The 16,347-nt window shown below is 40.4% G+C and overlaps 1 protein-coding gene across 13 annotated transcripts in view; it reads right to left on the bottom strand.

Annotated features, from left to right (window-relative positions):
- The window catches only part of ptprsa (protein tyrosine phosphatase receptor type Sa), a 242,648-nt gene that overhangs the window by 89,278 nt on the left and 137,023 nt on the right, over positions 1–16,347 (bottom strand). For all 13 annotated transcript variants that reach the window (XM_022192822.2, XM_022192824.2, XM_022192826.2 and 10 more), the window contains one exon: positions 7,860–8,048. In XM_022192822.2, coding sequence (XP_022048514.1) covers positions 7,860–8,048 — 189 coding nt within the window. The remainder of the gene's footprint in view (positions 1–7,859; positions 8,049–16,347) is intronic.

The raw sequence follows: 16,347 nt of genomic DNA, 5'->3' as shown, positions 1-16,347 counted from the left end.
TTTACCTCAAGCTTTACCCCTCCTCAGCAGCCATTCAATTTCCTGGCTCTTTCCATTGCTTCATTTTACTGAGAGTTGTATGTTTCCCTATTCGTTGTTTATTATGGGTCTGTATTGTCTTACATGTCTGACTGCGAGCCAAATGTGCCATTTGGGACAATAAAATATTGAGCTCATCCAGTCACTGGCTGGTGGGCTTTTTAAATGTAGTCTGTTGAAATGTAAAATGTATCCCTTATAGGCAGAGCTTTGGGTGTGGGTAGGGGAGCCAGCTTAACTTCAGCCCCTTCAAATTCAAATTAAACTGTTGTTCCGCTCTTGGCTGTTTTTCCTAATTCCTTTCTCTTCTCTCGCTTGCAGGGCAACAATGTGCCCTTGGCCATCCCCTGAGAGTGCCAGCAGGGTGGCATTCACTCAAGAGAGGTGCCCTACTTGACACAGGCCTGGAGGCACAGAGCTGAGAGTCAAGGGTACGCACTGTCCATTAAGCCTAACGCTACAGCTCCAGGCCCTGCATGTGCACGCAATCATGCAACATATACTAGTTCAACTGGCTCAACCAACAAAATGCCCCTTCCTACAAATGAAATACAATCAAAAGAATCTGGGATGATAAGTGTACGATGACCATTCATACACCCTTCTCCGCATATAAACTACTTATAAATTCTGCAGTGAGGATATGTGCATACTTCACACCAAGAATATATAGTTTTCCAGAGGCAGTTGCGAGTGAACAGATATGAAGATTAAGTATAAGACGGCAGACATTATCTCACACTAAAGTATTATTTCCTCTGCAAATTTTCAAGTTAAAGCTAATTTATGAGCTTCATTTTAAATCGCCATTTAGAAATTATGAACTTTATTATTCTTTGACACATATTCCAGCCATTTACTTCCTGTCACGGATCTTTTATGCTATCCTCAGCTGCGAAGTAGCCTAATTTGTAAAATCAGTTGCTGATTGAGATATCACAGCGAGGTGGGTTTGCTCAGATGCGTGTGATAAATCCGTGATGCGGGCAATTATAAACCGCTACAGCCATGTGTAACAGTCATGAGTTTAAATACCTGTCCTGCTGCTGGAGAACCCTGCCGATGTGATGCACTCAGTTAAATCGAACTTCTTTTTTGCCATTGTTACTGACAGGCCTAATGAGTAGTGGAACAGGCACGAGCCTCAACCGTCAACCGATGTTTAAGGGCACTTATATCTACTCGTGGGAGTTGAAATGAGACTCATGCATGAGCGCCCAATTCCACAGTGACAGAGACTTATAAAACAGAGCTGGCACGGCTTCACGGATTTGACGAAAAGAATAAGTACGAGTATTTCTGTCTGTGTGTACACAGTTTTAATCATGAATCTGCACATATCTTTATACATTTGGCCTCTGGTGTTTAAGATGTAAAGCAGTGCCAGCAATTTCCATATTCTGTACAGTACAATATAAGAAGTGAGGGTGGCTAGGTTGTAGAGATGACATTTTGAGTACCTTCCAGTCAGATTGTTATTACATTTCTGGATATAGAGTCATTCTTTGTGACACCAGCAATTAGGATTCAGTCACTGAGTTTGGAGTTTTTCCTGGTTTGCAAAAGACCTTTATCTGTACTCAATTCCTGTATTAGAAATGTCACAGTAAACTGTGGTTTTGTATGAATTAATACACGTCAAGACGTCCGTTTATTTGTTAAATCTGTGCATTTGTTGATAAAAATTGTACTGTACAAGCGAAGGTATTTAGTTAATCCAATAACGATCCACATGGTGTAATTGAGGTGGAACATTTGTACAAAACATGTCAGACAGACAGTTAAAAACATAATTCGCTCTTCACTATTTCTTACTTTGAAGATTTCTTGAAACTCAACCTTAAAGAATATAGTTATTTAGCATTAATAAATGGTCTAGTGTTCCAACAGCAACATCTTACAGTCATTGCAAACTCAGGCAAAACCAAAGTGACACTTTAATAATTCCTGTAATGATTCTGTACACCACATAATCATAGGTAATCACAAGACAAAGGACAACAGGGCTGTGGGAAGGTTACATTGTTACAGAGTTAGAGTTTGATTAGAGGCTGCATGAAGCTGGTTTATTTTGCTTTAGCTGAGATGAATTTTAGTTGGGAGTTAAGAGGTTACTAGTTAAAGGTTAGAGGTTAAGGTCAGAGTTAGGTTAAGGTTAGGTTAAAGTTAAGGTTAATAAAGCAGGTTTGTTAGAGGGGAGGGTTATCACATAGATTTATAAAGAACTGAGTGATAAATGAGAGACTGAAAATGACAAGAGCGTTATAAGGAAGGTTGGGGATAACAGAGGTAGTTGAGTTCAAAAGTTCAACAGAAAAAATAAATAAAAGGAGAAAAAAATGCCCATTGGAACTTCTAATCTTTTTATAATCAATTTCCAATACTGAAGCAGTATGAGAAGAAAAAATAAAACTTCAATGAGGAAGACAAGGCAGAATGGGGCTGCAGCGTCCAGCCAGTTTTCAATTACAGTCGCAAATCCACCTGTATTACAGGGATGCAACCTAATGGCCATAAGCTTCCCTCTAAGCTTTGGTCAGCCAGGGGTTGATCAGATTAGGGTGACAATGACCTAAATATATCTCAACATGCTGCTGTCCACCTCATATCAAATGTGGCATTATTTTTCCACAGAGCAGTCCAGCTGTTTTGTTAAACAAGCTTCTGAATATATTAAAAAACATTATTGAAGGCTATAGTCTGGCCAAAGGCAATCTGGCCAGAGATGTTGTCCATCTGCGTGTGAGGCGAATGGGGTTGCGTGACTGGCTGAGTGTCAAAGACTGACCACCCTCCAGAGGGCGTCTGGCTGACCTTCTCATCACCACAGACACCTGTCTGGGATCTTTGTGGTGTCGCAGCAGGTTTCACAGAAAACATGGCTGTTGCTACCACGTCTGTACAGATCCTGCTCACTCCTTCCAGAGCGGCTCGGATTCCGAGTGTTTTTCTGCAGATTAAGTAGAACTGAAATCCAGGTAATTCAAACATCTGCATAAATCAGTGTGTATACGGGAACCATTTAATGCCAGGTCATGACTTTATGCCTATATATTAAAGAAGACCTTATTCTTTATGAATATTCTTCCCTATCACCTCACTGTCACTGTGGTCTTTAGCTAATCTGTTCGGGCTGACAAGGCCAACAAGGGCCTGGGGTCTGCAGCCATGGGAACTTGGAGAGAAATGTCAGGCTCCCTACACACCTCCAGAGGAGCTCCCCAGGGATCCCGATGCAAATATCACTGCCCCGCCAGCACAGCATGGTCTGGAACGTAAGGAACCATTCTGCCAGCTAAGCAGCTATCCAGTAAACAATAGCAAATGTATTCAAAACTGGTATTGTGATGTTATTTATTTGGCCTAAGTGTGAATAATTTAGATCAGCATTCGCATTTCAACATCACAGCGAAGGTCATAAGAGAAAGACGGGCGATTCATTTTTAAACTCATATTTGTCAGCATACTTCCCATGTTTCTCTTTTTCTTCCCACCATTTATGGCAGAGGACCCATCAGTCTCAGAGTTACCCCCTGAGGCTTGAGAGTAAAAAAGGAAGACTGCCAAAAGCAACTGGAGCTACAGCAGAATCTGAAAAAAAAAATAAAAAATTCTAAGGCTGTCATGGGAACTTTCACCTGTTTTCTGTTCTGGGGTTTTCTTAAGTGGATTTCTTGAAAAAAAAATCCTGAGTAGGCCTTGAATTATAAAAAATTGGAGACCCAAGATGGCTACTCGAAGTGCTGAGGAGATGAGAAGATGGCAGCCTACAGGGGACTCAAGCATGCAGACCTTTTTCTCATCAGCATAAATCCTGCCGTGCTGCGGAGCTTTCCAGTAAAAGGTCTAAAAAAGGCAAGCCCCCAAAGCTAACATTACCTTGTGAGAGCCACGGTTTTGAAACAATGGAAAGTAATTTCCTTCTTTGCCCTCCTACATACACACATAGCTTGAAATGTAAGTAAAATACATCCAGTGCAAAGTGCCTGGGTATAGTTGTGCGAGCAGTTCAAAAAGTCAGAAAGGAGTACAAAATGTGGCAACATGTAACTATCAGTTGAGCCCTCGCCCTCCAGAATGGGCAATAAAGTCTTTGCAAGACATTTGTAAGTAGTGGGGGTGTGAGCCAATCTGGCAAGAGAAGAAAATGCTCTCCTGAGAAAATATTTGGCCAAGACCAGAGGGTTGACCCAGCCCTAGTGTGGAATTGGAAGGTTCAGCCGTACACAAATCCTGCAGTGGCCTTCACCTGGAAAGAGCTCAGAAGTCTCTCAGCTCCTATCAGTGCTCGCTACATTTTCCAGGGGTATTTTTGGACAGTAAAGCTGTTATTGTGAAAACTGAGGTTCAGCCGTTTACATCTGAGTGTAAAAAAATAACAGCCAGCCAGTGTACTGCTTGAGAAAAGTGTTGTATATCTCACCAAGAAGTCTAAAAATACTGTAGGCTATGAGTGCACAGGAATAATTGTCTTGGATTCAAACAGTCCAATTATTCCCTCAAAGCTGGCTGTCTTGTTACAAAGCAGCAGAAAACAAACAAAACAGGCATGATGGAGGCAGCAGTACAGACAGAGTAAAATCTGGGTAATGTAGTTCTGGGTAAAGTAAATACGGCAACAGTTACTTTCAAGGTAACCTTGAAACAGCACTACTAAATCTGCTAAACACTGCAGAAAAGTTATTTAATATGCATGTTAGCAAAAACATGAAGTAGGATGTTGCCTCAGAAGACTTACTCAACAAGCAATCCCCACTTGACTAAATGCTGTGCTACTAAAAGTGGATCATAATGCCTCCACATCTCAAGCTGTGTTTCTGCTGAAAGTTCCGGTGTTGTGGGTGAAAGAAGATAAAGTTGATGTTGGAAGGAGTGTGGGCAGAACAAAAGCAAAAAGTTAAGGATATATACTGCAAAAACAGAACATACGGAACAAGTAGGAAAAAGAGAAGGGTTAAGGGGAGAGCAGGGGATTCATGCATTTGGACAGAAGTTTAAATATGCCATCTGCTTCAAGGAGAGTGGGTTGGCTTGCTGAGCTTTGCAAGACACTTACCAAAGGCTTCTGAAAATGACAAAGCAAGAAGTAAACAGAAAAAAAAGGAGGAAGAACAACACAGTTCATTTTTAATTGAGGTTAAATTGAAGGAATTAAAGGAGCTACAGTTTAGTTGTGTGTTGTGTCCCACCTCAGCGTTTTAGCAGCTTTTACAACGATGAGATATCATGCAAGGAGCAATTAACTTTTCAGTCACAAATGCAACTTCTTGGTTAATGGAAATTCTACTTACAATTCTAAATTTTAATTAGAGGAATTTTGCTTTTGAGAAGATCATAGTCGTGGTGTCAATTGCAAAGTATCTCATAATTAATAGTATTTTTTAAAAACTGCATTAATTCTGTTATTGTAATGCTCAGTTCTTTATTTTCATTTTGGTTTTAACTTGTGTTATGGGTCACAACCAAATGAAACGTGTTGAAGACTCTGTGATGTGGACTGAGGCACATCTGAGTTTCAGACACAAATACAGACAAAACACATTAAGAAAGTGACAAAAACAACAGTCTGTTTTAGTTGAACAGGACACACAAAGACAACTGAAGAAGACGGATGATACAGAAGTTAGACAACAGACAAGAAGTGTAATTTCCTTGTCCATCATCTGCACAGGCTCAAAAACTCAAAAAAGGACTTGGGATTGTTGTTAGGTAAATCGATTTTGAAGAGCAGAGCTGTCCCTCCACATGACTGCACTACAACTTAAAATATTACTGCTGGACAGGAAAAGCTTACCAGCTGCCAAACGTTCCTGAGAAACAAACACCGAAACCTCAAAATTGTCTCTAACACTCAATAAATCTTTAACAGGTTTTATCTGTTTATATGATTTTTTGAACATTCATATCAAAATAGTGAAGCTTAATTGCATAACGTTTGAACACTAGAACTCCATTACAAAATAAGACAATATTATGTCAGTAAAGCAATGTTAGATTAATACTGGATAACAGAAAACCTCTAATAAATATTTTTGATTGTAATTACATTCTAAATTTGCCAATGCATAATTCTGTTCAGTCTTGCTTAGTACAAGTATAAAAATCTGGAATGTAAAATATCTTTCACTATATTTGGCAATGTGTTTGACAAAGCCTTGGCATAAGTCTAAATGGTGGGGTAAAATTAGATTGTGATAACAGTAATATGAATTTCTGTCTGCTACGTATCTAGAGGTTCAGTAAATTTCAACAGTAAGGGGACCCTATATGGAGTTTGGCCAATACTATTGAAAAGCAACATTTTGCAACGGGTTCCATATATAATTTCTGTGTCACATAATTCACATCAAGCCATTAAGTTCATGTTATTCCCTTGATAAAAAAGGTTACACACCAGTAAATGTACAGTAATGATGCACTAAGAATGTTACCAGAAATCTAGCTCTCAGAAATTGACTATGCTAAATTGAAATACAAAATATTACAAAAAAATTCACAACTATGTTTGTTCCATCTGACAGAATAGGTTTTGGTGGGAAATACTGATCGGAAACAATACAGGGCACCTATAAGGTGAAAAACCTAACTTGTTTAGGAGAAGGACTTGCTGTGAATAAAAAAATGAACATAACATGATGTTAGGGCTGAGTCCTTTGTGGACGCTCTGTTCTGTAACTTGAGTCAAAAGCACAGACTGACAGTCTTTACTGAAGCACCTCAGTACAACCTGACACAGATCCCTGGGTCACTATGAATCTACAACATCGTCCCAGTGAGAGTAAACAGTCACGTCAAGGTTTTGATTTGAAGATTTTGAGTCAAAGGTCTCCCTCAAGAATGACAGCAAGTCAAAGATGAGCCGTGTCATACAGAACCGTGGACTTGCTGTGCTCGGTAAGGCATGAATAATGAAATGACAAATTGATTCTTTTGAGTGTATAGCTCTTAGGGGGCCACAACTAGGGCAGGAACTCAGTGGCAACAGACTCTTTATTTAGTGGTGTCTACCCTGATTTACGTTTGCAGCAACAAATCAAATAGGAGTCATTGGATTTTTCAAATGGTGACAAATCATCGACCTAAAATATCTACCCCTTATAGCCCAGAGCCACTCCAGGGCGGCACTTAATTATCTATATAATTAGACTTTGCTTTACTAGGCCCCTCAGTGGGATTTAATCAATGGGAACAAGACAACATATCCACCACTGAGTTTTGTCCGTAGAATATGGACCTTGGTCTCATTGTCTGCTATGACACACTTGTGGGATGCTGTGAATCATTTGCTTCAGTCTGCAATGTGAAATTCCTAAATCCAAGATCTTATAACACATATTTTGGGTGATGATCTACAGGTATAATACTAAGCACAATGGCACTAATGCTAACAAATAATAATAATAAGTCGTCTCAGGTTATTCGGTTTACTGCCACTCTGTTTAGATTAGATGGTGAATCTGTGCTCCACAGTCCCTAACCAAAAAGCCAAATGTAGGTTTTAGTTCCTAAAATGTTCACATTAGAACAAAAAATCTACATGAAAAGGAAAACGATCCGATTTGTTTTTCAGACAGTGCTGGAGCAACATACAACTTCATCGCCAAACATTCCCAAAACTAGGTATATGATATTTGTGTGTTCCCAGTCTATGTGGCAATTTTGGAAAAGAAAACAATGGGCACTATGGCCACCACCTTAGCTGCAAAACACAAAAATTACCATGTTAAATATTGTCAAAATCTCCTGGGAAAACAACAGATGCTTTAATTAGTGAGAGGCAAAAACAAAACCCAGCGACAAATTGCTTGAGCTTTCCTTACCTGAGCGTAGCTGTTTGATTCGCCCATTACTTGCACTGGGATCAATGGGCAGGAAGTCTTTGTACCAGGTGATTTCTGGGTCAGGGTTGCCGCTGGCGGCACAGAGCATGGTCGCTGTTCGAGTGCGCTCCACCACTTTGAGTTGAGGGCCCATGTCAATGTTAGGGAAGCCCAGCGGGAGAAGGTCCTCTGTGACAAGAACAGGAAAAGAGTGTATGTGAGTCCCCTGACTTGAAAAGTCAACAATTACGACTCAAAGAAGTTCCCCTTTCAAAGTTTCTTATTTGTGATTTTCATATAACAAAAAGATACAAGTGCACTGCATTCATTCATTAAAATCTCACCAATATTTTCTCTTTTTCACACACTCGTTTAAAGGTGTGGAGCCTCATGAGTTGATGTGGTATTAAAAAACAAGCATGTGAAAATCTGTGCTGACGGATTAGTCAAGTGGGGAACAGATTAATAAACTGTAGAAAATGTTAGCTAAACTAAGCACACAGATTGGTAAACCGATCTCACAAACTGGCAAGAACTGCCTATGGCTTCAACTGCTTTACATTAGCCCGCCGGTGGTGGATGTCAACTAGGAGGATAAGTAACAAATGTGTGATGACGATGATGCGATGATTTACAGATTTGAGGACAATTTCTCATGTCACATGGATTCCAAACTTCAAACAAGCCTTTAAAGTGAAAAAAAGCAATTTTGTCAGTCTGTGTGCACAGTTTGCCAATCTGTGTGCAAATGGTTTAGCAATCCGTCTCCTCAGTTTGTTGATTTGTCCCTTTGTTATAATAAACCATATGCACAGATTTTGACATAAATATGTTTTATTTAGCACACAGAGGGATGATTCTGGAAGCACTTTTTCCCCTTTTATTTCCTTTTGCTGCCAAAAACAGAATTTGGCAAGTGTGCTATTTAAGAACAAATGCCAAGTATTTGATGTGTGATTTCAGTTTTGAGTAGGTGTGCAATAGAATAAAAATGTATCTGCAGCAACAATTATTTGCATTTGAAATAAACAAATAAACCTGAAAATATGTAGTCAGAATATTAATTTCAATCTTAATCAAAGGAAATCATCATAGCAGCCTCTCTGAGTTATCAGAACCTTACAATACACTTGATTCATCATTTGGCTTTTTCTCAGATTTCCGTATCCTAATTTACCCTTGCCTATTGAGACAGATGCACAATGGGAATGTGAGGCTGAAGCATAAACCAACTTAAGAATGCTTTCTTTTACAAGTCTTCCCACTATGATCTAGCTTGTCCACTTGAGAAAATAAATGACTCTAAATGATCAGCAGGGGAGTGAATAGGAAGAAAGTCCCACAAGAGAAGAAAACCTGTCAATCCCAGCAAACTCTCCATCTGTATTGCCTGAGTTCGGTGAAAAAAATGTAATTAGTTACAAAGGGTTCTGCAACAACACCATTTGTTAAGACACATTACTACTAACAACAGCCTGTGACTGAATGCTAGTTAAGAGATATAACTGATCAGATTTGACAGGGTTGCACTAAAGGTGCAAGAAGTTGTGTAGTTGCAGTGAAACATATTTGACATTACTATCAGTAATCATATGCTAATTCAAGAGCCATCACAATATTAAGCACTTGCTTCATTAGAAACACAAACACTGCAGTATCCTAGCAGCTAGTAATCACGCATGATTGAGCCATTATTTCAGTTTTGAGAGATGACAGTGTAGTGCACTCTATGGCTACTGTTCTCCTTATCCAGACTCCCAGCTCTCTTGGGGCAATTAATCCCATGGGTCAAATCGCCTGACCTCTACCCCGACTGGAACCACAGTAGTGACTCATTCTCAGATGATGAGAGCCGGGGGGGAAGTACCCTGAGCTGCAATATGCATCAGACACCCAGGGCCACATCACAAATGGGAGAAGATTGACTGGCTTAGATGCTTGCCAGTGGCCCAGCAGAGCTCATTTTTCCTTTGGCAAGACAATGACCTCATCGCCCACTTTACAGACATCACGGTGGCCTCTTTGGCAACCCCAAAAGCACTAAATAATAGGGAAATTAGGACAGCAAGTTGAACTGCAGTTTGTAGTCACAGACTATAAAAGCAGAAGGTGTCTGTCTTTAATGGTGTCTTATGAAAAGCTATTTCACATTATATTTTTCACTCTATGCATATGATATCATGATGGATTTTAAAATATTGGCCAATGCTGTTTCAGTCCCAGTCATGCCAGTGAGACATTTCAAATTAAATGCATGACGAAAAGATGGCAAGAATTTCAATTTAATGAATATTATTGATTAATGTTGCCTACATGATGAATTAAACCTCATTTTTTTGGTTTTCTTTTTTGTTGTATGACCAAAATAAATGAATAAAACTAAATGAAGCTGTATGCTTGCTGTATGCAGTCACATTAAACAGCAGAACTGAGCAATGATGATTTCACGTGAGGTCACATTTTGAAATGTGGAATCTTAGACAATAAGGGACATGTGAGGGAGACAAAGGGGAAGGTTCAGAGGATCTCAAAAGTGAGTCCCGACAGGTTATCTCTAACTAAGGCTGACATCAGCAGTGTGCAATGAATATTTTAAAGGTAGGTTCAAAAAAGTACAGGCATTTACACTGTTTTAGGTTTCGTGCTGTATCCACTCCATCAATTATTGACGATCACCTCCGTATAATCTCTTTATACCAAGTTCCCCTGAAGCTCTGGAAAGCAACGGCAAGCCTACGTTTCACTTTAGATGCTTCAAGACGAGACAGAGCAATATGTTCTCACAAACCCCCTCCTCGGTGTGTCATCAATGATCTATGTATAAGATAACATAAATGGTGCTGCACTCCCATACACCTCGAGATAGTTCTGTCTGTCAGGAAAAGATATCTGTGAAAGGTACGTCTGGCTTGCTCTATGAGTGTTACATTAGATGCATTTGATGTTGCTGAGGTGTATCTGTATTTCACATGTTAACTCTGCATTCATGGCATCAAAAAGTAGACTCCGGCCGACACAGACTACATTAATGAAGTTGAAAACATACCCTCAGCAAGAGGATTTGAGACTAATTAAATTAGGCAAGTGACAGAGGGAATCTGCATGAAGGAGCAAGAGAGGGCAGGAAAGGTGGCTGAACACACAAACAGACCAAAACAGCAGTAAACAAGACGGATTCGTGGAGACATTATGCTATCGTTACAGCTGCTCTGACCTGATACAGCACCAGCAGCCTTTCCTGAATAAATGGCACGTATGCCGGTTACTTGCTTCCAGGGGAATAAAGTCTGATACCATCTTTCCCCCGAAGCTTACAGGCTCTGTCGATAAAGGCGGCCATGCAAAAATAAATAGATCACTCATCGAGGGAGTGTTACTTTAGGGTTAGCCAGCCTGACTGTGAAGGAGAGAAGGCAACCAATGACATGGGCTGATAGTATGCGCGGATTCCCAAGGGGCCACTCACTCATAATGGCGTAGCAAATGCATTTCTATGATGTGACTGTCCTGTGATGACAGATCTTCACAGGCCAAATAGAATCAATGTATGTTCGCAATGGGCCAATGACAGCATAAATGTCTTATTTTTTGCTAGGAGCAACTTTTGTCACTTAAAGCCACCAGTCATCATATGATGAGACATGTGATGCAGACGCGCCCTCAAAATGACCCTCATCTACTTGGTAACAAAAGAAAATGGATTTTTTTTTACTATTCTCCAAGTGCATATGTTTCAATGGGCAATGAGGGGGCAATTACAGAGAATGCAACCTGTCTCCTTTGGTGGGCCACTGTGTTATTAAAAGGGCCACAAAAGTCACTCTGACGCATCCCACTGAATCAGAAATTGGTTAGCGCTTTTATACTTGTTAGTATATGGAGGAGGTCTGTCTTGTTTTCTCCACTGCTGTGGTGTACAGCACTTAGACAGCAACGACAAATGCCTTGCAAAAACACTGCTGAAGCCTTTCTGTAATCACACAGAAATCCATTTATTAAAAATAAATCAACAAAAAAACACACAATGAGGATTTTAAATTTTCTGCACGTTTACTCCATGTAGTAGCTGGCTTGATAGAGCATGACTGCAACGTATCCACCTACAGGCTCCAGCTGACCTTAGCTGGCTTTGATTTTTGTCATTCTCTTTGTTTTTTTTTTCTGTTTTTGGGTTTGCGTGTCATCATTATCCATAATTGTCTTTAATTTCAGTTCACCATTTAATATCATTACAGAAGTGACAGGTGCAAAGCCTTTAATCGGTCTGGTTAGCTCAGCCACTGCCCGGCTGTTAATCTGCCGACTCATGCCTGCTGTTGCATTCTGCTTTTCTATCATTACTAACTGTGGCCTTCTTAAAAGGTCCGTACTTTCAACTCATTTAACTCTCCTGACTAATCCCATTTGCGGTGATTCAGCGCTACCAAACCATCTCTTTACAAACCCTCCTCCCCCCAAAAGTCCGGTGACTGTACTGAAGATGCTACACAAAGGTGCTGTAATTAAATATGCCATTTTGTGGGCACTTCTACGTTTTTCCCAGCTCACCAACTGCTATGTTATGCCCACTATATAATTACCCAGCGCCCTTCATCTGTTGTACATACAATGCAATACTGTTGTGTCACAAGTATTTTCCAGCATCATGAATAGTACCTATTCTCTATGAGCACTTAACCCTGGCACCTAGCAGCTCCCTTTGAACTCCACAAAGACTGAAACAATTCATAATTGTAGTTAACTGTCGTTTCTAATTAGCTCTACAGTATCACCCATGACACTCGAACCCTTGGTCTTAGTGCTGTACTGTTTCAGCGAGCCACCTCTAGCAAAGGAACCACTAACTCTGGCAGGTTAGTATTGTCTGCGTGTTATACTGAAAATAGATATTGGCATGATTGTACTGCATATGTTACCCATTTTCATCTGTTGTCAGTATCAAAGCCACTCGTTCTAAATCACCAGTTAGCTCTCAGAATGGAGAAGGCTGTAGCAAAAGAGAGAGGAAGAGAGGTAAATCCCGACTTGCTGGGACTGCAGCAAATGCCGTGGGGTGCTCCACCACACCCCGCACCTATTACTCATATTATTATTTTCACTTACTGCAATGATTTAATTTCATCAGCAGTGTAATCAGGTTAACTGATTACCCAGCGCCACAGCATAGAGACACAGGCTTTAAGCAGGCCTGTGCATTAATACCAGAGAGGGACTGCAGGGAGACAGGCAAAGTGAGAGCAATGGAAAGGGGGGGAGAGAGAGAGAGAGAGAGAGAGAGAGAGAGAGAGAGAGAGAGAGAGAGAGAGAGAGAGAGAGGGAGAGAGAGAGAGAGAGAGAGAGAGAAAGAGAGAGAGAACAGGAAGGAGAGGTTAATATTAAAAGTTAGAGAGTAAAGGGATAATAAACATGGTGGAAGTGGACGAAGAAAACCAGTGGCACAGTCTCTCACACATAAAAGGAGTCTGAAGAAATAGATGTAGAACTAATATGCAGACTCCACTTCTGATACTCCAGACAATGCGGTTTCATTTGCTCTGCACCTGAACCACAGCCAGAAGTGTTCACGTCAAACAGCTGGTCTAGAGACAAAGAACTACTGACTGGGTGAAGAGGGAGGCTATATACTACAGATGGGGCACCGCCAGAGCATTTTGTAAAGTCAATTTGCTAGAATGCATGTGTGCATGAGCAGTCGAAGTTGCATTTATTGGATTTGGAGTTACTTTTACATAAATATCAGAAAATAGTCAAGACCCAAACCCATAGTGACCGTATGGGGCCCCTTCTTGTCTCGCAAGGTTCCCACACTAATGTGGACCACATATTTGAATCTTAACAGCTCTCACTTCAGTGTAAATGTAAACTTGGCTTTAAAAACTGAGTAAATGTTTCCCAACTTAGAATACATTAAAAACTCCAAACGTCTTTTCTTTATACTGTAAGGGGGGCTCATTTAGTCCCCCTTCAGCATTGGGTTGTGTTGTGAATTAAAGGAGCTATAAGCCACCAGCTACTGAAAGGAATGTGCAATACCAGGTGTTGCTGCAGCCTTTTTCACTTCTTGTCTGTGCTTGACAGTTTGCAAAGTGTAATGACAGTATGTATAGCTAAAGGCATATCTTCAAACTAATCTAAATAGAAATTTGAAGAAAATTTCACATGTTCCCTTTCTTCTGTGCATCTTTCTGTAATATTCCTTGAAATCTATAACCAGCAAGATTCCCGTTGCATTGCCTGAGTAATACACAAACGAAGACAGGGGAATAGTGGCACAGAAAGATCCAGGGACAGAGAAGAATAGCAACACAAGGGAAATCTAATCACAGTGTCTCTGGCCCCAGCACCGATAGCCCTCTCCGGATAGCCATCTCAGCTGAATAATGGTTATTATACAGCCAGCACTCAACCTCTACCCCCCTGCTCTGTTCCCAGAGAGACGTCTGATGTCCTATTGGTATTCTCCACACCTAGCACAACCAGCCACCAAGGGCAACATTTACATCCAAATCTCCCAAAATACAACCCAAGAGAAACAGACTGAATGAGCAGATGAGAGAAAGGAAGAGGGGCAAGGGAAGGAGTGATAAAGGATGAAGGAGACAGAAAAGATTGAAAAAGTAATGGACATTGAAAGCAAGGCAGACGTTTACGACATTGTTTACTGCACTGCAAAGTTAGTATGTTGGGTCACATGCTTGACCACACAGAAACCCTGCAGGGTAGAGCATCTACTTATTTTTCTGTTCTTGCTGGTGTTTTACATGCATTTATAGAGACAAACTGTTTACTTTAGAATTCAAAGTAAGGGTTGATTGACTGTGTGTTGTACTGACAGTGGAATTAATAGTAAAAAATGTGTTTCTGACTATTTTTGCATGAGCTACATGTATGTTTCTTAAGTGTGCTGTGTACGTAAAGAGCAATATTGTGCTGTAAGGAGAGAATCTACAGCAGGTAAGTGTCCTTTTAAAATAAGTCTTGCTGTTTGTCCCTCTATTATAAGTGGCTAAATGGGTAAATGTTTAATGTGAGGGTGATAAGGAATTTAGAGTGGCAGACAGACTGGTTGTTCCGACAGTTCGGACTGTGACTTGCAAACATGTTCTGCACCACCTCCAACTCTTAACACAGTCCATATTAGGCCACATTCATGAAACTATCAGAGCCACTGAGTTAAACAGTGAGTGGACAGCTTATTTGCCAAAGAAAGACATTGATAGCAGCCAAGAGAACTAACAATTGGCAGCAACCACTACAGGTATCAGCTATGACCACAGTTCTGTCAAATATGAAAGCCAAAAGAAGGAAGGAAGGGCGGACTGATGGCAAATACCAGGGACCAAACCAAGTAAAGAAAACTCGGCTTATAGATAACACTAGGCAGGAAACAATTTTTAGCCTCAGGCTGAGCAGTGTTGCATTAGGGCATAATTTCCTGCCCATTACAGGTAAAGCAGTGAACTAAGGCTTTGTCCATATAACATCTTTTTGTCAGATATCGAGACCTAGTCCATATAAATTCACACAGCCCTTGGCTGATAGATTTTCAAATAAACACACCACTTCTGCACCTGCTGCAGTCAAATATCTTCTGGGGTAGCAATAAATCAGTATTTCTGATAGTGAATAAATTGCAGAGTGTAATTAATTCATTTATACATTGCAAATACTTAGCCTAATAAGTTCAACATAGCCTTCTAAGTTGCTGCAATGATATCAATACAAGTTCACTGTACATACAATACAAGCAAATGAAAGCAAAAGAAATTAATTACCCAGTAATGATGTATTCTTTTTGGGCTTGTTTGATCAAAGCAGACATTGCCTTAACTTGCTCATAATTACATTGCCATTCACAGTTACACTGTTCAAAGATAAAATATTTGCTTTATCTCAATATATGAGTTTCATTAAAACTCATGGATCAGTACCCAAGGTTGGACATGCACTGTTTTACTCATTTAATTAAGAAAAGTGCAAGACGAATATTAATCATCATTTTCATTACTTTACCAAAGCACATGTTTTCAGCTGATTAGAAGGCATGTTGGACACGTCTCTCCATGAAGGGGTTCAACCGTGTCGGCTGACATGCCGTCTTTCCTCTACCTATAATTTTAAATGCGGAAAACCAGGGTCCAGCACTTGGAAAGAAAAACGTGCACTACAGGCTGTTTTTCCTGATGTGCCAAGCCACCGTGATAGACACAGCACAGACATGAGAGAGGAGTAATTGTCTAGGACAGCTCCAACGATCCCCTGCCTGTGAAGAAAAGAGATGGAGTGGGAAAAAGAAAAAACACAAAAAGGGGGGAAAAAAAATTCTGTTTACCTGTCTCAGCCAGTGGCAGTTTATCGAACCCCACCCCACCTCCTCCACCCACCCACACACACACACAAACACACGCATACATACACACACACTCTCTCACTTTCTGTCTTGTCAGGCTCCTGAGGCGTCTGGGGTAAGACAGGCGAACTCCAGGGG

Source organism: Acanthochromis polyacanthus, chromosome 4 (genome assembly GCF_021347895.1).
Source record: "Acanthochromis polyacanthus isolate Apoly-LR-REF ecotype Palm Island chromosome 4, KAUST_Apoly_ChrSc, whole genome shotgun sequence".
Lineage (NCBI taxonomy): Eukaryota > Metazoa > Chordata > Actinopteri > Pomacentridae > Acanthochromis > Acanthochromis polyacanthus.
Note: the sequence above shows the minus strand (reverse complement) of the source record. Positions and strands in the feature narration are given on the sequence as shown.